The sequence below is a fragment of the Macaca fascicularis genome, chromosome 13, assembly GCF_037993035.2.
Source record: "Macaca fascicularis isolate 582-1 chromosome 13, T2T-MFA8v1.1".
NCBI classification, from domain to species: domain Eukaryota; kingdom Metazoa; phylum Chordata; class Mammalia; order Primates; family Cercopithecidae; genus Macaca; species Macaca fascicularis.
The window spans coordinates 5,432,274-5,454,308 of record NC_088387.1 but is presented as its reverse complement, the minus strand read 5'-3'; the positions used below and the strand labels follow the sequence as shown (position 1 = coordinate 5,454,308).

At 47.2% G+C, this 22,035-nt stretch overlaps 1 protein-coding gene across 9 annotated transcripts in view; it reads right to left on the bottom strand.

Annotated features, from left to right (window-relative positions):
• Nucleotides 1-22,035, bottom strand: part of NPAS2 (neuronal PAS domain protein 2) — a 175,995-nt gene that overhangs the window by 28,448 nt on the left and 125,512 nt on the right. For 6 of the 9 annotated variants that reach the window (XM_045368487.2, XM_074011134.1, XM_045368488.2 and 3 more), the window contains 6 exons: nt 21,043-21,163; nt 19,922-20,035; nt 5,502-5,620; nt 4,733-4,815; nt 3,909-4,015; nt 1,562-1,709 (listed from right to left, as the gene is read on the bottom strand). In XM_045368487.2, the coding sequence (XP_045224422.1) occupies nt 1,562-1,709; nt 3,909-4,015; nt 4,733-4,815; nt 5,502-5,620; nt 19,922-20,035; nt 21,043-21,163 (692 nt within the window). The remainder of the gene's footprint in view (nt 1-1,561; nt 1,710-3,908; nt 4,016-4,732; nt 4,816-5,501; nt 5,621-19,921; nt 20,036-21,042; nt 21,164-22,035) is intronic. The other 3 variants (XM_074011135.1, XM_074011137.1, XM_074011136.1) reach the window with 1 other exon arrangement.

Below are 22,035 nucleotides of genomic sequence, written 5' to 3'. Positions count from 1 at the left end.
AAGAATGCCTGGTTTGGTGACCTGATGTATGTATGGGGTGTGTGTGTGTGTGTGTGTGTGTGTGTGTGTGTGCATAGTGTCTGTTACATATATATAGTCATGTGCTTATGGGACATTAGTGGTTCCCAAAGACTGGAACGCCGTATTTGTACTGTACCTTTTCTGTGTTCAGATGCGTTCAGATGCACACTTACACCTGTGCTATGACTACCTGTAGTGTTCAGCACAATAGCATGCTGTACAGGCGTGTAGCCTAGGAACAATACACTATACGGTATAGCCAAGGTACCACATCATCTAGTGTGTCCAGTACACTCTATGATGTTTGCATGATGACAAAATCACCTAATGACGCATTTCTCGAAAAATCCATTATCAAGCAGCAAGTGACTTGTATAAGAAATGCATATGAAATTTAAAGTAGGTTTTTCTAATTTTATGGAATATCATGCAGCTATAAAAAAGAATGAGTTCATGTCCTTTGCAGGAACATGGATGAAGCTGGAAGCCATCATCCTCAGCAAACTAACACAGGAACAGAAAACCACACACCACATGTTCTCACTCACAAGTGGGAGCTGAACAATGAGAACACATGGACACAGGGAGGGGAACATCATACACCAGGGCCTGTGGGTGGTGGGGGTGGTAGGGGACAAAGGGAGGGAGAGCATTAGGACAAATACCTAATGCATGTGGGGTTTAAAACCTAAATGATGGGTTGACAGGTGCGGCAAACCACCAACGCACATGCATACCTGTGTAACAAACCTGCACATTCTGTACATGAATCCTAGAACTTAAAGTTTAAAAAAAAAAAAAAAGGCATGCTGTCCTTCCAACTTTTCTTTCTTTGCCCTTCTCCAGGGCTTTTCTGGAGGCCAGCTTAAAACTAATTTACGTTCTTAAAATTTCTGTAGTGGGGGAGAGGACCATTTTCCCCTTCATCCTTGGGAGCAGAGACCCACAAAGGCGGCGTCTATGAAACCCTGGCCACGCTGCGTCTCTTTGAAGTCCCGCTCACCCGCCCTGGGTGGAGGGCTCCCTGAGGCCAGCGGGGACCTCCCGGGAACCTGCGCCCACTGGCAGCCAGGCTGTTTTCCCAACACTGCCTCAGTTGCCAGCAGGGGTTTTTAAAGCATTAAAAATAAAGGGGAATATGTGTTTGAGTTATTTAGAGGTAAAATTTAAATTTTCTACTCAAAGCAGGAACAAGGGAAGGCTGTGGGTTGGATGGAGATGGGAAAATATGTAAGTAGGTCAGTGAAGCAGTCACTTACTAAGTAATATCCTGGCAGCCTGCGAGAGTCCATGAGGCGTTCAAAGGGGCCTGACTGAGAGCTTAAAAGGAGTCTCAGCCCTGGGAGGGCAGAGCCAGTGGTGCCCGGAAGCGAGCCGAGCCCTGGGAATTGTGCTGTTAACGGCAGGGGATGGCCTGGGCTTGATCCTCGAAATGGAGAACACCTGAGTGACTGCTGATCTTACTCGGCCATCAGGGGCCACCCTGTACCCCGCCGAGGTGTGGCAAGGACGCAGCCGCACCCCTGCCCGTGCACGGTACCTGACCACCGAGTGTGTGCACACGATGAACTCGGGCTTGGAGTTCCACTGGTGGTAGGTGATGTAGTAGTGAGTCTGCAGCCAAATCCACTGCTGACCTTTGGTCAGAAACCGGTAGCAACACGACTTCCCTTTGCCAAACTGCATCACTGTGAGTAGAAAGTGGATTCTGCATATAACCAATGTTAATATAAACGTGATCCTTTCCCCCGGAGTTATTGTTAGATCAGCTTTCAAAAGGACGGCACCAAACATGGCTCGTTTCCCCGGTTGCCCTGTATTTTAAGTAACTATCAGGATCATGGTACACTGCCATGAATTCTTAAAAACAGTAGAAGAGTGATCCATATACTTTCCCAAATGCTCAGAAGCTTAACAAGATCCTCAAATAAGGGCAGATGCAGACGGATTTTCAAACTGCAGGTTTAATGAAACAGAGGCCCAGGTTTGCCTGCTGCTCATCTTCCCGCTGTAGGCAGAGCTGTCTTTGGAGCTGCAGGAGCCCAGGGGAGAGCATCCAGAATTGGCCCGAAAACAGACCTGCCAGCCAGCAACCTCTGGACGGACTCTGGGGCTGTCAGTCAGCAGTTCATGCTCAGCTGACACGGTTCTCAAATAAAGAGTCGAGGACAGATGCCTCCACCCCAGGCTTCCTCCTTCCCCAGAGCTGCTTGGAGCCCCCCATCGTGATGTCTGCGGGTGGCTCCTCTAGGGGTGTCCGGAGCAGAATGGAGGCTGACGGTGTATCAAGCCTGGGCAGGGCAGAAAGATGGACTATGGATTCAAGGAAGAAGAATGATTTGGGTTTTATTGCCATAGTGCCTGGAATTTAGCACCTCTTTAGGTAAATGGTTAAGAGAAATCTCAACTAGGAAATTAATGCTACAGAAGGGCACTGCCTTGGAGAATGTGACTATCTGAAGAGGAGAGAAGCCCAGCAGATTGAGGGCGTGGCCTCCACAGAGCAAGGACCTCTTGCCCAAACCATTGAGAAGCCTTTCAAATGCTGAATGTCATTCTTCACTTGGGGACCTGGTTAAAATAGACACCCTGATTGAGTAGGCCTGATTCTACAAGTGTGGCATCCTTCCCATGATGCCTATGCAGTGTGGTCCTAGACCACACTCTTGAGGAGCAACGAGTTACAGTTTTAATGATTAGCTTTAAATTCTAACAGCCGATCCAGATGGAACTCAAGCCTATTCTTCCTTCCCTCTCCACAGAAGAGAAAGTTCTGGCCAGACACGGTGGCTCACGCCTGTAATCCAAGCATTTTGGGAGGCCAAGGTGAGCAGATCACTTGAAGTCAGGAGTTTGAGACCAGCCTGACCAACATGGTGAAACCCTATCTCTACTAAAAATACAAAAAATTAGCTGGGCGTGGTGGCATGTGCCTGTAATCCCAACTACTCCGGAGGCTGAGGCGGGAGAATCGCTGGAACCCAGGAGGCGAAGCTTGCAGTGAGCTGAGATTGCACCACTGCACTCCAGCCTGAGTGACAGAGCGAGAATCTGTCTCAAAAAAAAAGTTCTCATGGGTACTACGGTGAGGCATCTTTTAAAACACAATGTTAGTGGTCAGTTCATGCATCAGGATCAACAGGTCAGTGTTCCTGTTTAACGTTAAGAGTTGGCACTGAAAATACAGCTTTAAGTGGTTCATTCTTGAAGCCACTTGCTAAGTGAGAACTTGGACAAGCTTGTAATTCTCACTCGCCCACATCATAAGTCCCATCTCCCATATATTTGCTAATGTGTTCCCCTCTTCTGTGGGAAAGAGCCTTCCCTGAACCCCAGCTGTGAGGGTCCTCTTGAGTCTCCCAATATGCTGTGTGCATCCCCTTCAGTGCACCAACCACATCCCACAAAGTCACCCATGGCTGGCTTTCCCAGCAGACCGGCCCTGTGGGACAGCAAGTAGGTACTGATCGCCCCCATCTGCCGGGCTACTCAGTATCCGGCCTACGGTTAGTGAGCAATACATATCTGCTGATGAAAGAACAGTTATGAGAACCCGGTATTTTATCTCTGAAATGCATTACTTAAAAAAAAGTCCCTGCATCACCTTAGTTTCTTAATTAGGGTTAAACAGGGCGCCTGTCTGGATGATAGTGGGAAGGTGCTAGGGTTTGGGGCCAAGTGAATTCCAGGTGAAAACCTGACATGGGGGTAGATGCAGATAAGGGGCCTCCACCATACCCCCAGATCATCTCAGAGAAAACCAAGTTCCCCACCTTAAAAAGAAACCAGGTAACGAGCAGAGATATCTGGAGTCCCAGAGCCCTGCTGCCGGGCCTCAGTGGAGTGAACACAAGGCCCCCATGCCTGGGCTGGGCAGTGGTACTCACGGTGCTGGTGGCACCTGGCCAGGAGCTCCAGGTCATCGATGTGGTAGTAGTCATAGCCCGAGGTTCCCAGCACTTCAAAAGGCAGGTATCCTATGATTGGAGGGGCTCTGCACAAGGACAAGGAGGACTTGTCATCAGGGAGGAGATACACCGCAGGACTCACCCTGGTGGCCATGCCTGTCCATACTGATCAACATGGAGGCCTCATTTCTCAAGAACGAGGGGAGAAACATAACTCTGCAATGGTCAAAACCAGAGAGGCTGTGTTTTCCAAGGGGCTCAGCATTTTTTTTGGCCTATAGATAACTCCTTTCCCTTGGCATAACTTGGCCCAGATAACAATAAGCTTTATCACTTCTGGGTAATTAAAAACAGCTACAGATTGGATCAGCCCAACACCAAAGTGTAATATAAAATTAAAGGGTGGGGAGGGGCGATTTGGAGTTCTTCAACTGCAAATAATGTTACAAAAGAAAAAGTAAATATTGGGCTCAAGGATCAAAGGAGGTTGGAAAAAATGAGATGAGAGATTTCTCTCACACTTGCTGCTGCCTTCCTGGGAGCTGGAAAGGGCCCCAAGGGAGGATCATCCCAAAGATGGCCCGGGGCTGAGGCATCAGACCCGAATACAGAACATATTCACGAAGGGGCAGATGCAGCTGGAGAGCATCCACCCACCCTTGGCAGGGACGACTGTTCCTAGCGCCAGAGAGTCCTTCTCCTTCAATGGACCAGGGCCGACTCTTCTCTCCCAAGGAGAGCCTGGCTCACGCAAACAAGACTTGAGAAGGGCCCAACCCAAATATGTTTTTCTTTTCTCAAACCTGTGATCCAGAAATAAAAATTTCCATTCCAAGCTATGCCTTGAAGTGAATTCCTCTAAAGGTTCGTCAACTATGCACATTTCCTGTATTGGAAGCAGAAAAAAAAAAAAAAAAAAAAAAAAAGTTGCTTGGGTGCCAGATGCTCACCCTAGGTTTGTTCAAGAGGAACGCATGGTGGGTAACAGAAGTTAAAATCGTTTTGAGCAAGTCTCCAAGTCGTGTTGGACTGAAACTCATCATCTGTAGCTAATTTCGGTATTAGCTGATACTAAATTTATTTCACAAGCTGGGGAAAAATACCTAGGAGCCAAAATGTCACACCATCCCTTCCCATTATCGAGAAGTGTGGCAAACATGTGGAAAATGGCTTTTCATCGGAATCTGAATTACTCATTTAACTCAAGAGTCATGCCATCGATGTTGAAGCAATCACAGACGAGAAAAGGCAGACAAACCCCCAACGCTCTGACACTCGGTTCTCACCCAGGCCTACCCCGGATGGTCTCAACGCCGGCGTGAAAGGTGGGAAGACGTACGGTTATCAAACAGCAGAACAGCAAGTGACACCGCCTTCACACAGAACCATTTGCAGGAAACAGGGCAGGGGAAAGGGCGTGTGTGCAGGCACAGAAGCCAGACACTTCGATTTTCAAAGCCAGTGACAACTTCCCTGCAATGTATTCCCTCCCCAAAGACCATTAATTACATACAACAAAATGTGAGTCAATCATAACAGCTCCGCACAATGAACCGCCTCTCAGATACTTGCCTTTAAGAATTGTGGTGTTGCCAGACGAACGGTGGCAATGAAGCAAACCTCCTTTCCTAGTGGCACCCGGCAAGGTCTTGAAAGGGTGTTGTCAAAACCGTTACAGGAGGGGCTAGGCACTGGGGGGTTGGGAAGAAGAGGACACACAGATTAGCCCTGTCTAGTGACATCAGCCAATTCCTAGCTGGCACTTAACCGTAAGCCAAGCGCTGCCCCCAGGGTTTATGTAGAGCATATTAACTCATTTCATTCTTACAACAACTGGACGAGGTCGGTCATACTATTATTCCCATTGCAAAATGAGGAAACCGAGGCACAGAAGGAAGTAACTGGTACAAGGCCAAAAAGCTTGCTGGAGCCCATGCCGGTCACCAGCACTCAGCACTGCCTCTCACTTCCACTAGCCCTATGGCTTATTATGCTGGGAAAAATAGTCTACAAAATGAGAAGACAGGCCGGGCACAGTGGCTTACGCCTGTAATCCCAGCACTTTGGGAGGCCGAGGAGGGAAGATCACTTGAGGCCAGAAGTTCGAGACCACCATGGCCAACAAGGTGAAACCCCCATCGCTACTAAAAAAACAAACAAAAAAACAAAAATTAGCTGGGCATGGTGGTGTGTGCCTGTAATCCCAACTACTTGGGAGGCATGAGAATCACTTGAACCTGGGACGCGGCGGTTGCAGTGAGCCAAGATTGCACCACTGCACTCCAGCCTGGGTGACAGAGTAAGACTCTGTCTGCAAACAAAACAAACAAACAAACGAGAAGACAGCCTCGTTCTGCAGTAACGGTGTGAATACTCCAGCCAGTGTTTTAAGGTGAATTCCATAATCAATATTCCTGATACTGATGGTCCCAGGCAAAGTAGGGGTGTCTCAGCATCATTGACACCCCCTTCCCACCCCTGTCTTGGCTGGCGCACCTGGGGTTCAAGGGCCTCTGTCATGAAACTCCCCCTTGGAAGCCCAGGCTGATACAGGGGCTGGGTCTGGGCCACTGAGGAGACGGGGCTCAGGATTTAGGGTCATCCCCAGAGGAACATAACGCCTACAATGAAACTTGCTAGTTTCCTAGCAGGGCCCAGGTGACAAAATCTGCTCTCACGCATCTTCTTTCGTCTTCTCACACATCTGGGAGGGCATTACTGTCCTAGGCCCAGAAAGGTTCTATAATTAACCATAGGCACTCAGAAACAACAGCAGGGATGCCATCAAGGTTTTGGGCTCTAGGCCCAGGGTTCTAACAAGGCAGAGGGGGGATGGTTCGAGGCCCACACCCATGGGCGCCCATCATGACGACAGCCCACACCTCCAGTAGCCTCGGCAAAGTCTTCTTGGTGTGACTCGGTCCCTGCCTCCAGGGCAACTGTGGAGAACCAACTGACCTTCTAGGCCAGAGAAAAAGTTAGCTACTTTCAGATGGAGTTTTCCAGGTGGGATAAAGAACCCTGTTAAATAGGAGAAAAGCCGATTTACTACGTACGTGGAATTCTGAAAGTTGGCCACGCGTGGGGTTCCCTTGGGACCCCGGGCACCGCTGCCTGGGCCCTAAACAGGTCAGCTAATTCAGAAACTCTGGGGTAAAGCCCAGGCACCGGCCTTCTCAAAGGCTCTGCAGGTTCGCCAGCGTGCAGCCAGGCTGAGGATCCCCCGGGCTGATAATCCATGCTGCGTTTTTCACAATTATATCCCGCACATTCTGAACTGAAATATCATGATGTTCTCCAAGTTAACGAGGAACATATCGAGCATCAGAAAGCTAAATCATCATAAAATGAAATCTGCAAGATTTTCTTTGGATTTTAGCTTTCCAATCACTTTTTAAAATATATATATATATATATATATATATATATATATATATATATATATATATATATATATTTATAGGTTTCTAAAAGATTCTATAATGTGGTCTTCTCTCCACTAACATGAATAAATTCATTTTACCAAACATATTCTCTGAATTCATTCACGTAAATACTAATGTTTCCAAACATGAATATAAAGTGGGCAAAATAAAAAGCAGTGGTCTCCGGAGAGCTTACATCTGTCACAAGTTGGCTTAGGCTATTGCAAATGAATTTGTAAGATGAGCCAAGAAACTTATCAAAGGGAAGGAAAACAATTCCACATAAGGGACGGGTCTACAGATGTGAACATCTGCATAATTGAAAAAAAGAGAGACATTTAAAAACTTCCCAGATGTGAAATCCTCTCTCTGCTTGAATCTAAGAGATGTTACCCAGCCAGATAATGACTAATAAAATTCTGACTCTTTCAGAATACCAAGACCTTCCAAGCAAACTTCTGAGGACCTCCCAGGAATTTCAGAGAAGGCCTCCCCCTTAATCTATCTCTAAACCATGCAACTTCTTTGTACGATCCTTTCAGCTGTTACATTTCTGTGCTCTGTCAGAAATGCCTTCCCCCGACTCACTGTGAGGAAGAGAAGGGGACAGAAAAATATTGTGAAGTGGGCAACGCCTGCCCCAAGACATCCTAGCCCTGGTTCCTTCTTCAAGGGCAGCAGCGACCTGGCCCATGGACATCAGGTGGATGTATCACAGAGCTTACTGTCGCCCTGGCTGCTCCCCAGTGCAGTTTTATCTGCTCTTTTACAGCATCTAAGTCTTTCAAGATAAAAATGCACCCCCAAAAGGGAAATTTCATTATTGCTTGTAGCCTGCATTGGATAAGCTAGATAGTTTACAGATGTCCAGAACGGAACAACTTCTCTCTTCAAGATGCCTTTTCCACCAAAAAACTTAAAAAACTGAGGGCATGATCAAGAGTGATAATACATCCAGGATGAATGTTTTAATATAGGCCAAGCAAGAAACCTTGGGGAAAACTAAGGCGAAGAAGATCCTTTGAACTTTTTGCCAGTTGCATTGGAAATAACTTTTCCCCGCAGTACGAGTCTTCCTGCGTATTCTGGAGGCAACACAGGCGCAAACTGCTGCCCGGGACTTCATAGTCATATTCAGCACTTAGAGCAACTTCTCTGGCGCTTTGAATCCCAAGGTACTTTAAAGACATTAATTAATGATTCAATTAGTTGTTTCAATCTAAGTAACAGAAAGAATATATCTAATTACAACTGCCTTCCTGAGACTCTCAGAAGGATTAACCACTAACTGCAGGAGCGGCCCTGTTTTCTCAGCTCTCTGACCACTCACAATACACAGAAAAGCAACTCATTCTTGCCACATTTTCCCCGCTAGGGTCGTCTTACTCAAAACTGACCTTACTCTTGCCAAAAGCTAAATATCTAGCCTTCCCCATGGCAGGAACTGGGGCTCTTTCCCTGTCTCCACCTCTGAGCAGGTGTCCTGCGCACAAGTGCTCAACATGTGTTTATCAGATGAATCTCCCATGAGATGGCCTGGCTCATCTCCAAACCCTAGCTTAAGGTCCAGTTCGGGAAGACGCCATCTCATCCTTGCCAGCAACTAGCACACAGGCCTTGGGACCCCAAGGTGGCTTCCCTTCTGCAGTGTGACCCACCTTGGTGCTGCTGGTGGCCTGTCTACTCTGCCAGGTGTAGGAGGTGCCCGTAGCACGTGGCCTGGGTTCCACTGGCAGGCAGGTGAGCTCACTGCCTGACTGATACATTAACACTGGTCAGCAGGAGGCCAGGTCAGGGAAACTGCTGCAAATCAGCACATGGCAATCACCACTCTGTGATGGAAAACACAGCAGGTGCATGGCGTGGGCTTCTACTTGTGGAGACGCAGTGCTAGCTTGCTTTTTCAGACAGAGTCTTGCTCTGTGCCCCAGGCCTGTGCCACCATGCCAGGCTAATTTTTGTATTTTTAGTAGAAACGCGGTTTCACCATGTTGGCCAGGCTGGTCTCGAACTCCTGACCTCAGGTGATCCACCTGCCTTAGCCTCCCAAGTGCTGGGATTACAGGCGTGAGCCACCGCACCTGGCCTCGTGCTTTCTTGATGGTCCTCCTATTAAAACAGTCCACAGGTTATCATGTCCTGAAACTTTCATTACACTCTCTTAACTTCAGAGACCCTGAAAAAGTTTTCTCTTGGGCTGGTATTCCTGGGATTCCAAAACCAGGAGAGTCCCAGGGACTCAGAATGAGTCATGTCTGCCTCATTTGGAAGCACCCAAAGTTGGCTTCCAACTCTGATGACAAAGGTGAGCTCCCAAATCAGCATGATGAGGAGAAAAAGATGACTACGAGGGCAGGAAGATCTCAGGTGGCAGAGAACTTTTTTCAGAAGGGCTCAGGAAGGAGCAAGGAAGATGCAGAAATGGTAATAGCATTAGTTAACAGCAAGGGAATATAAATAGAAAGAGCTGGAGAGAGATGTCTGGCTCTGTTCCACTGAGTTACCAGCTCAGTCATCAGCACAATTAAGTATTCTCATCGGAGATGACCTGCTTATGATAAATTAGTTGCAATGGCTGGAGGAAAACATACTAATCTTCCACAAGGAAGTGACAAATAGCTTTCTCGGCACTTCTCGAAACAAATGCAAAACAAGGCTGACAGGTGTCTGGGAAGAGACGAAACTATCAGTGATGAGGTTTCGCTCCAGGAAGAATAAAGTTGTTACGTCCCAATCGTGATAAACATCCAAAACATTCAGGCTATGGCTTCGGAACGCTGAGGGGAAAATAACTTTCTGCACATTCATGAGAAATCATCTCCCACTAATTAAGCACTATGTCCAGACTCTTATTTTTTTTCTCTTCAGTGTGCTTGACCCAATGTGTTCTGAATAGCCAGGTGACTAGGTTCTCAGGAGAGCAGCGTGATAATCCTGCTTACTTCTTGGCAGGGGCACTGCCTACCTTACCCAGGGCACATTTGATCCTTTCCTTTCTTTCAGTTGTGTTTTGCATAGAGAAGAGCAATGTTGGAGAAAAGGCAGGAAACACAAGAGAGAGCTGGGGCTTTGTGATTTTTTTTTTTTTTTTTTTTTTTTTTTGAGACAGGGTCTACCTCCTTTGCCCAGGCAGGAATGCAGTGGTGCAATCTAGGCTCACTGCAACCTGGACCTCCTGGGCTCACGTGATCCTCCCACCTCAGCCTCCTGAGTAGCTGGGACCACAGGTGTGAGCCATCACACCTGGTTTTTTTTCTTTTTTTTTTTTTGAGACAGGGTTTCACCATGTTGCCCAGGCTGGTCTCAAACTCCTGAGCTCCCATTATCTGCCCACCTAGCCTCTCAAAAGTGCTGGGATTACAGGAGTGAGCCACCGTGCCTGGCCTGGCTTTGCAATTTACTGGATTAAAAAATGACTCTAAAGGGAAACTATATGTCTTACTCAAATATTTCTTCTTCCCCCCAGCAATTATTAATGAAAATGAGTATTTTTAGGGGCCAGAAGGGTGTGATGGTGTTGAGAAATATCCACTAGATGGTTGGTGTGGATGGGCCAAATTATCTGTACGTTCGGGAAAGTGAACTTTCCTCATCCCTGTCTTCCGAGTGGATCTCTCACGCACATTTTTATCATGATTATGGGACAACGTGTATGAACGGTGCCCCCACTCCCAGACTGAAACGAGCAGAAAGCCTGCCCATTCCTCACTGTTCCATTTCAGTATGAAGCCTAGGTGTCTGTGTGGGATGATGCCCTCGGGGCACAATTTTTTTCATAGTGATTTTAACTCCTCTGCCATCTCTCTGGCATCACTGACCCCCGCAGGGGAAGGACGGCCTGATTCTTTGCTGGGTGGAGGGGACACTCTGCTTCCCACTCTTCGGGTCCTGAGTAGATGAGACACTCCTTCCACGAAGCCGTCCACACTCGCGTCTCCACTCCCCGTGAGGTCTGGCGTGCCTGCGCTTTGTTCTCTTTCCTGAGGCATCTCAATTAAGCTCAGCAAGGAAAAAATTCAAACCATCCCAAAGCCATAAAATGAGGCAACCTCCAGAAATCCCACGGAACATACAAAATCGAGTGTTGTAAGCTGCAAAGCCTCCACTTCTGCCAGTATTTCAAATCTGGTTGTGCGGTTAGAGGCGAGTAGGTAAAACGAGGGCAGGAAAACTTTTATACTCTGGTGTGTGGTTTCTGGAAAGCCCAGAGTGGAATGTTTGCCGAGGGTGACCTATTTGGAACCACACCAGCAACTTTTGAAATACTGCTTTCTGGATTTGTCAGACGCACATCTACATCCAAGTCTGGAGGAGGAGCAAAAAGGCTCAGAGAAAGGACTGCCTTCTTCTTGCATGAAGTTACCTTTCAGGATCTGGAAGCCTGCACATTAGGACCCGGAAAGCAAAGACCTTTCCCCATGTCTTTGAAAATCACCCGTCCAGTTTCTTTCCACTAAGAGTGGTCGGGTGGGGCTACAGGACCTGGGTGCCTAGGGTTTGAGAAAGGAGACACTATTTTGCTGGCGAAGCAAGAGACGGAATGGTGTATTTGTCTGCAAGCATCTCTCTTTTGTTGTTGTTGTTATTGTTTAAAATATCTGTTACAAGCAAACATAGCCCTAAATAAAATCATCTCGTTAAGCTCTATTCTGGAAACAGTCGATGAGAGGAAGACAAGGGCTGCTCCTACCAGTGGTCCATGCCAGTGCTGCTGGCTGGCCAGGTCCAGCGTGGGCTTTTCATGGGAAGAGAATGGGACACGGGGTTACACATCCCAGCTCAGAGTCCTCCAAGAAGCTTTGCACAGACTGGGTTCGAAACTGTCCTCAAGTGAAACTCTTCTAAAAAAGACTACTTTCTCGTCCCGTTTCCTGACACATATTTCTTCACATTTATTAAAAATCTAGGTTAAAGATGTGAAGTCCTGTCTTCCCTCCCCTGCCCCCAGAACATCTGTGGCGAATGATGAAGTCCTAAGGAGTGACCAAAATGTGCAAACATTGAAGTAGGGGAAAATTCCACTTGGCTGAAGGACCCGAGCAATGGCTGGTGTGTTTACACTGCCAAAGTGAATGAGGGCAGAGGAGAGTTGGGCATCCTCCACTGGGGAATCTGGACATGTTCCGTTGAAGAGTGTAATGTCACCTCGTCCATCAGAGCAAACGGGCTTTGTTCCTCCCTTCCCCTCAAATTCCTACGAACTCACCCCCTTAACGTTGTGTACAGAGCCTGACAAATCCCGGGTAGCCATGTGGGCGAGCAGACAACCAGATGGGATCCTCGTCTGTGTGCTTCAAGGCTCACCGAGAACCCTCTCCGGCTCAGCCTCACCCTCTCTCCTCGCCCTGGAACCTACACATCTCTCTTTGGTTTGGGGCCTGAGGCTTCCTGTTGATGTGATTTTTGAGTGGTGGCCCAGGGACTCTCTCAGCCTTGGGCCAACTCAGTTGATCAGAGGAGCAAGAAGAGAGTGTTAGCCACGGAATACTATACAGCCATGAAAAGAATGAAAATATGTCCTTTGCGGCAACATGGATACAGCTAGAGGCCATTATCCTAAGTGAATTAACACAGGAACAGAAAACAAAATACCACATGCACTCACAAGTGGGAGCTAAATATTGAATACACGTGGACATAAAGATGGGAACAGTGGACGCTGGGGGCTGCTGGAGGCTGGAGGGAGGAGGGGAGGAGGGAAGGAGGGGGTGAAGGCTGAGGGGCTGCCTACTAGGTGCTGTGCTCACTGCTCAGGTGACAGGATTATCAGTACTGCAAACCTCAGCGTCAGGCAGGGTTCCCATGTGACAGACCTGCACATGTACCCCCTGAATCTAAAATAAAAGTGAAGCTGGGTGCGTGGCTCATGCCTGTAATCCCAGCACTTTTAGAGGCCAAGGCGGGAGGATTGCTTGGGCTTAGAAGTTTGAGACCAGCCTGAGTAACACAGTGAGACCTCATCTCTACAATAAATAAAAGAATTAGCCGGGTGTTACAGCATGCGCCTATGGTCCCGGCTACTCGGGGGGCTGAGGTGGGAGAATCTCTTGAGCCCAGGAGGTGGTGGCTGCAGCGAACCATGATGGCGTCACTGCACTCTAGTCTGTGTGACAGAGTGAGACCCTGTCTCAAAAAAAAAAAAAAAAAAAAAAAAAAAGGCTGAAAATATTTTCAAAAGAGAGACAGGATGTCAAGAGCATGTGGCGGGCAGTCCTGGGTTGGGACATCAGGTAAGGGGGCTACTGGCCTCCAAACACCCAGGCAGCTGAGTTGAGATGGGGGCTTGAAGGTGGTGGCAGGCACAGAGTGGGGAGTGCACAGAGCCCACCGGTGAACGTCCCCAGCCACACACGGCTGCTTCAGAGGCCCTCAGTGTGGACAAATCACAAGGCACCAGAAGTGACACGCTCCAGTTTACCCGGCGCGCACCCACCTGTGTTCAGTCTCCACTTTGGATTTAAGGCCGAAGAAGTGGCTGCAGCTCTTCTGCCTGTGAGTACCCTCTACGCCCAGAACGCACTGTGGAGCTGGTCGAGGAGACAGCTCTGTGAGCTCCTAGGGAAGCTCTCTAAGTCTCCAGTCTGGTCTGAACCCTGCTCTGCTCTCCACCAGCTGTGTCCCGGGGCCAAGATCAAGCCTCACTTCAGGTCAATCTATTTTTACCCGCTGCTTACTTAGGTGCTGGGTAAGGACTATGCTAGGCCCAGGAAGCGGGCACAGTGAGCAAGGGCTGCTGTCCTTCCCATTCCATTATTGATGCATAGATATAAAAAGGACAGGCATCAAATAAGAATGTACCACGTAACACTCCACCAACTAAACTGCTCTGCAGAAATGCTGAGACTTTTCATGGTCATGGACCAAGGAGGGTTTCCTAAATCATTAAGGTGTGAGCAAGTGTCCTATAAAAAATACAACAGCTAGGCCGAGGCGGGTGGATCAGCTGAGCTCAGGAGTTTGAGACCAGCCTGGCCCACATGACGAAACCCCGTCTCTACTAAAAATACAAAAATTAGCCAGGCATTGTGGCACATGCCTGTGATTCCAGCTACTTGGGAGGCTGAGGCAGGAGAATCGCTTGAACCCTGGAGGCAGAGGTTCCAGTGAGCCGAGATCGCGCCACTGCACTCCAGCCTGGGTGACACAGTGAGACTCCGTCTCAAAAAAAACCAAACCAAACCAAACCAAACCAAAACAAAAAAAAAAACCGATGTTAGTGGTCATTTTTCTTCTACACATATTACATATTAATATTACATATTATTTTTTCAACTTTTGCCACACCTGGGAACTTGGAGCTTGGATAAGTTGTATGGGGAAGCTTGTGTAATAGCTATGTTTTCTAGTTTCTTTTTCTTTTTTTTTTTTGAGACAGAGTTTTACTGTGTCACCCAGGATGGAGTGCAGTGGCACAATCTCTGCTCACTGCCACCTCCACCTCCCAGGCTCAAGCAATTCTTATGCCTCAGCCTCCTGAGTAGCTGGGATTACAGGTGTGTGCCACCACACTCAGCTAATTTTTGGATTATTACTAGAGACACGGTTTTGCCATGTTGGCCAGTCTGGTCTCAAACTCCTGACCTCAGGCAATGTGCCCGCCTCTGCCTCCCAAAGTGCCGAGATTACAGGTGTGAACCACCGCACCCGGCCCCCACTTTCTGGTTTCTGTATTTGATGCTTTGACATCTGGGGCCTTGCTGGTGCTGGAGGGACTACCTCTCCCAGGGTTAGCTAATTCCTAGGGAGGACAAAAATCACCTTCCAGGTACCTTTCATATGCAAAAAAAACCCACCTAGAACCCACACCCCAACCAGGTCCTTCAGGCTCTCATGTTCTGAGCCCTGTCCCCTGCCTTAACCAACCCCACAGGCATCAGATAATTAGGGACAGCTCCTCCCTCCCAGAGCCCACTAAACTTATTCAAACTCACCAGTGCTAAGCCTGCCCACCCTCTCTCACCCATTCTTCCTCTTGGAAGCTACAGTAAAGGTTCCCTCGGCCTCCTGACCAACCCCGGTGCTTCTCTGTGTGGCCCTGCATGGTGGGCCGTGTGTGCCTCCTGTTCCCAGGGACCCGAGAGTGTGAACCTTTTCCTTCACGACAGTCATTCCCATGACTGTGTGTCTTCGTGTTTCATTAAAACACATCTCAGGTGGCCTTCACACAGCCTGGCATGTAGGTGCAGGGCATCTGACATGCATAGGCACAGGCATCATAGGCATCGTGGACCAGCAGAATGCCAGGAGGCTGGAGCAGGCCTGTGTCTGTGTGTTTCATTCCAACACAGATGTGTGAAAGGGAGCAGGCACTGGGCTCTGGGTTAGAGGGTCTGGGTGTGAATGTGGGCCCCCGACTTCCCACCCACACATCATAGATGCAACCCTTCTACGTATCCATTTCCTCCTCTGTGAAGATGGGATGATGCCATAAACTACCTCAAAAGGCTGTGGCGAGGATTACATGATCAATGCAAAGCCTGAGCTCTGGGCCGGGTGCTTAGAAAGCATTCCTAGGGCGAGCTGTTTTTGTTACCTCGTTGTTCAATGTTTATTTAGAAGTAAACCTATGAAGTCAAATTTGAGTTCTTATTGTAAAGCATATCTCATAAGTCATGGTGGTTAAATATTGGCAATTTTATAGGGTGCTTTTGTTTTTTTTTTTTTGAGATGGAGTTTCACTCTGTCATCCAGGCTGGAGTGCAGTGGCACGATCTCGGCTCACTATAACCTCCGCCTCCTGGGTTCAAGTCATTCTCCTGCCTCAGCCTCCTGAGTAGCTGGGATTATAGGCGCCTGCCACTATGCCCAGCTAATTTTTGTATTTTCAGTAGAGACGGGGTTTCGCCATGTTGGCCAGGCTGGTCTCGAACTCCTGACCTCAGGTGATCCACCCGCCTCGGCCTTCCAAAGTGCTGGGATTACAGGCGTGAGCCACTGCAATCTGGTCTTTATAGGGTTTAATCTGAGAAATTCATTTGTCTCTGACAATTTTTGCTATCTATTTTAATCCCAGTTAGAATGATATTTCATGTACTCCACAGTTACACGGGGAACTCTTGTCTCAAGAAAGCCCCTTGAACGCTAGTTTGTAGAACAGGCTCTAAAAAGCCACTCCGCACTCTTGCTATCAAATTTTCCACATTCAGTGCTATGTGTTTATAGCAGTAATAGTTTCCACACACACACAAAAAAAACCTCACACATAATTTCCACACATTCTTTCAGGCAAACAAACACTATCTCAACCCACAGTGAAAGCAGAGTCTTGCTAGTTAAAAAAAAAAAAAAGCCCCAGGTATTCAGAATGAAGCCTGCCTATTTCCTTGAAATCCTCCAAGATGTGGTAAATGACGGGATGCTTCAAAGGGATATTTGGCAGCATCTTAATGAGATCGTGGAAATGTAAATTCACAAAGGATACAACTGCTGCTCACCAGTCAATCACAGGCTGGTTTTCTGGGGGTTTTTTTGTTTTGTTTTGAGACAGAGTTTTACTCTTGTTGCCCAGGCAGAGTGCAAATGGCGCGATCTCGGCTCACTGCCACCTCTGCCTCCCAGGTTCAAGCAATTCTCCTGCCTCAGCCTCCCGAGTAGCTGTGATTATAGGCACCCGCCACCATGCCTGGCTAACTTTGTATTTTTAGTTGAGACAGGGTTTCTCCATGTTGGTCAGGCTGGTCTCGAACTCTTGACCTCAGGTGATCTGCCCGAAGTGTGTGCACTGTTGCCATGGGGCAAGAAGGGGCAGCATCCTATGATTCCCACAGTCTTGGTGCCCTGAGGGACAGGGTGCCTTTGCCCTTTGCCCTCTGTGCACGTGGCCATTGGGGTATGTTGCCATCGCAGTAGCTGCCATTATGGCCAAAGCACATCAGTTTGTAAAAATTGTGGTAAAACACATATAAAGTTTACCATCGTAACCATTTTTAAGTGTACAGTTCAGTAGGGCTAAGTACATTCGCATTGCTGTGCAACCATCCCCACCATCCACCTCAAGGACTCCTTTCATCTTGCAAAACTGAAACTCTGTCCCCATGTAGCAACTGCCATTTCCCCCTCCCTCCAGCCCCTGGCACCCACCATTTCTGTCTCTCTGAATTTGGCTATGGTTCCTCATATAAGTAAAATCATACAATATTTGTCCTTTGGTGGTTGGCTTATTTCACTCAGCGTAATGTCAAAGTTCTTCCATGTTGCAGAATGTCAGAATTTCCTTTCTTTCTAAGGCTGAATAATATTCCAGTGCATGTATATACCACACTTTCTTCATCCATTCGTCCACTGATGGACACGTGCGTTGCTTCCACCTTTTGGCTATTGTGAATAATGCTGCTAAGAACACAGGTGTGCAAATATCTCCTCAAGTCTCTGTCTTCCCTTCTTTTGCGTACATACCCATATGTAGAATTGCTGGATCATATGCTAGTTCTATGTTGAATCTTTTGAGGAACCAGCACACACATGTAAAGCAAATTCCAAATCACTGTTTACATTAACTCAATGATAAAGTTGTCTGGGAGGAAGGCCACTGCATTCTCTACAGAATGGCACTGGTATCACACTAGGGCAGTGCTTTTCAAAGTCCATGGCCCCTGGAAGCAGAACCCCAGGGCACTCCCCAACTGCACATTCCTGGGCCCTACCCTCCGATCTCCTGAGCTAGACTCTTCAGGCCAAAGGCTGAGGATCTGCCTCTTAACAAGTTGCCTCACCCAAAGAACCACTGCACCAGGGTTAGTATGATGCTGGGTTCTCTACAAGGATGCCTCTTAGGTCAGTTTCTTTACCTGAGTAGCCCAGCGAGCTTCCATTGACTCCTTTGTGTGGTTCATTAAACACTCATTTCAGCCGGGCGCGGTGGCTCAAGCCTGTAATCCCAGCACTTTGGGAGGCCGAGACGGGCGGATCATGAGGTCAGGAGATCGAGACCATCCTGGCTAACACGGTGAAACCCCGTCTCTACAAAAAAATACAAAAAACTAGCCGGGCGAGGTGGCGGGCGCCTGTAGTCCCAGCTACTCAGGAGGCTGAGGCAGGAGAATGGCGTGACCCCCGGGAGGCGGAGCTTGCAGTGAGCTGAGATCTGGCCACTGCACTCCAGCCTGGGCGACAGGGTGAGACTCCGTCTCAAAAAAAAAAAAAAAATTCATTTCATGAAGTTTGGGCAAGCCCGTCAGATGTGTAGGATGAGGCATGGTTAGGCCTTGGCTTCATCTGACTTTGCCCAGATGTAGGGGATCACTTAGGAGGATGGACCTCCTGCCACTTGCGAACACCTTAAGCCCTGGATGGGTCTGTTCCCAGAAGGGCCTCCCAGTTGGCCAAGGAGCCCACCATCCAGGCATAAGTCCTGCACCCTGGACCTGAAAATCATGCTGGCAGGATTACACTAAGTTTTAGCATCTAGTTGGAGCCTTTTGAACAAAGCATGTATATTTATGCAAATAACATACAACAGAGGACCATTTGAGGTGGAAGGAAAAATCCTGGTTAGCCTCAACGTGAGGACTTGGTGCCATTACTTTGGCTGTTCCTAATAGAAACCCTGGCACTCATTTGACTGAGGGGACAGACCCACCACGTCCAGAGTGAAACAGCGGTAAAGAACGCAGCAGAAGTTAATACTGTCATCTTCTGTTCTCTGCATCTCCCCCTCATTTCTGCAGCTCATCTTTCTGCTTTTGATTCCTTTGGTATTTTTCTCATTTCCTCTTTTTTCCCCCATTCCCTGTCAACACTTTTTTTTTTTTTTCCATCTTTGCTGCTTTATGAAATGTTAGCTGTTTCAAAGTGACTTGTTTTGTATTGTTTGGAGGAGCCCAGAAAACAAAACGCAGGCCTTCGTGAGCTCAGCCCATAACCAAGTCAGCTCGGGACTCGGTTTCTGAATTCCTGGCCTCAGACCTGCATTCCCATTTCGCAGGGCTCAAAAGTGAAAATAAGTGTTCTAGTCTAGTTCAGAGTTGTTGTCTCTGCAGTCAGAGTTGAGACAATTAGGTATCCGGGTAATTTCAGAAAATAAGACTTTGCCGCTTGGCTTATCCTGTTTGATAATTCATCCAATGCAGATTGCTGGCTCATTGTCAAATGACCCCTTTGCCGTGCATCAGGGCCACAGTGAGCAGAAGAGCTACGGACCAGGTCTACTAAAACACGCTCACAGCAGTACCGCCGGGGAGGGAAAAAGTGCAGAAGGCAAGGTTATGGATCGTCAGGTCACCACGAAGGCCTGTTCGGCAGAGTATGTAGGCTGAGCCTGTTCTGTATTCACTGTACGTTGTTTCTCACAGTACAAAATTATTGCATCAGCCTGAAGATAAATAAACGAATAACGTGTGTTTCAGTGGGACCGTGTGCACCGGCACAAACAGGTGTGGGAGTGCGTTCCTCTTGAATGGGAGAGAACATCGATGAGCACAAAAACACATCCTGGGAACTTGAAAATTCAAAGGCAAATGTGAAAAGCACACGTTCTCCCTCCTCCTCCCTGGGCGATTCTTAATGCCCCCATGTGCACGTTTGCATGAGAAAAGACACTGTCACAATTATATGACAATTAAAGCTTACCATTGTTGTAAGAGCGAAAATTTCCTACAAATTTTATGTATTCATAAGTTGGAAATTCCTTTGGGTTCAAGCTGCCTCTGAGAAGATGGCAATAAAACTCTAAATCGCTGTCAGCTGGGCCGTTAAAGGAAGAAGAGGAGAAAAAGGGGTCGTGAGCATCGCACAGACTCTGAACAAGTAGCGTCTCTGTGAAAACTCTTATGGGATTTAGTCTACACATGGCCAGGCTAGTTCTCTCATTACAACTGACTTTTGGACCTGGTTTGTAACCCTTGCTGCCCAGGGGTTTCCTTCCATCGTTCATAGATATTTTGCATTCCATACATGGACCCAATTAGTCTTAATTTGCTCCCAGATGTCTGTGGTTGGTGATGTCAGCATTGATTAGTTCCGGCTGTTTTCATACGGTATATTAAAATAAAGCAGCTCATATAGAGCTGCTCCCTTTAATTTAATCTTTTTGCTTTGAAGTAAAATCAGATGTACGACAGGACAGATTATTCATGGAAAATGGACTCAGGCTTGCACTGATGCAAGCAGCTTTGCTACCTCATGCAATTGTGTATGCTTCATTAAGCGACACGTGGTTCATGAGGCATCGAGGTTAGCCTTCTACCTAGGTTGCCAAATATTTTGATAAAAACTTCCAAATTCCACAGAACACAAAAATGTATATAAATAACCAGGTGAGAGCCTCAGGAGGACAGAATTTGCATTTTGGACCTAATGATTCAGTTTTCAGTTGGTTTCTTGATATTCTATGAATTTAGCATCACAGTATCCTCCACGATGAGCTGATTCCTCACCGATGTTTGCACTGTTTCTTACTAAAAGACTCTCATGTAAAAAAAAAGAGGAATCTTGTCATATACACAAAATAAATTATTATTCTTGAGTTCTCTGCTTTCAAATTTTCCACATAAAAGCCAAATGTCTTACATATTCCAAATTCCAGTTTTAGCTTTAAACCTAAAATATACCTCTAAGGATCTTGGAAATGTTCTGAGTCATGAGGAAAATTATTCTTAAAATTAGTTCTCCCTTCTTAATTCATTCTAACCTCCTTTCAAAAGCAAAATTCTCATCTTTCTAGCTTGTAAAACCACAAAAATTAAACTTACATTTTAAGTATTCTGGGGAGGGGGAATCCGTCACAAGCATATGGGAAGAAAGGATTTTATAAACTTCTGAATGTTCTTGTTCTGGGAGGAAATTTAACAAATTCTGATCCATGACATCCGACTGAAAAAGAAAATAAAGGACAAAGGTACACCCTCAACAAAGATGAAAAACAAAAGCAAAAACAAAAACTGAACATTCACAACGCAGAACTGGTTTCTGAAATGGAAAGTTCAATATCTGATTTTCTGTGGACACTCTCAGTTTATCACTCCCTTGTTTTAAACAGTTACCTAAAAGGTTGTATGTGTTCAAATGTGTATGTGCTGTGTTCTGTGGGCCCAGGAGGGAACTAAGAGTGAAGTCAGACAAATGTAGGAAGGACTGAGTCCTCCTCTCGCTTGAGAAGTGCTGTTTGCTGACACTCCTGTGCTTTGGCTCGGGTGCCATGGCCCCTGTGCACACCCGGTACGAGGCCAATCATTTATTTAAATGGCTCCAAAGAGCCCATGGGATTCCCTTCCTGACCCTCAGGGCAGCAAAGGGCTGCCTGTCTACTTCTTAAACGTCTTTAAGTTACGGAACTGCGCGTGTTTTTCTGAGTACCTTGGCACTGTAGCTACAAAATAAAGATAAGGTAAAGATTGAGTGCTGTCCAATAGAACTATCTGTGATGATGGAAATGGTCTGTCATCTGCACTGCCTGTAACAGCAGCCACTAGCCACACAGTTACTGAGCACTTGAAACACGGCTAGTGAACAAGGGACTGAATTTCAAATTTCTTTTTTTTTTTTGGGACGGAGTGTTGCCCTTGTTGCGCAGGCTGGAGTGCAATGGTGCGATCTTGGCTCACTGCAACCTCCACATTCCGGGTTCAAGCGATTCTCCTGCCTCAGCCTCCCAAGCAGCTGAAATTACAGGCGTCTGCCACCATGCAAAGCTAATTTTTTGTATTTTTAGTAGAGATTGGTTTCACCGTGTTGGTCAGGCTGGT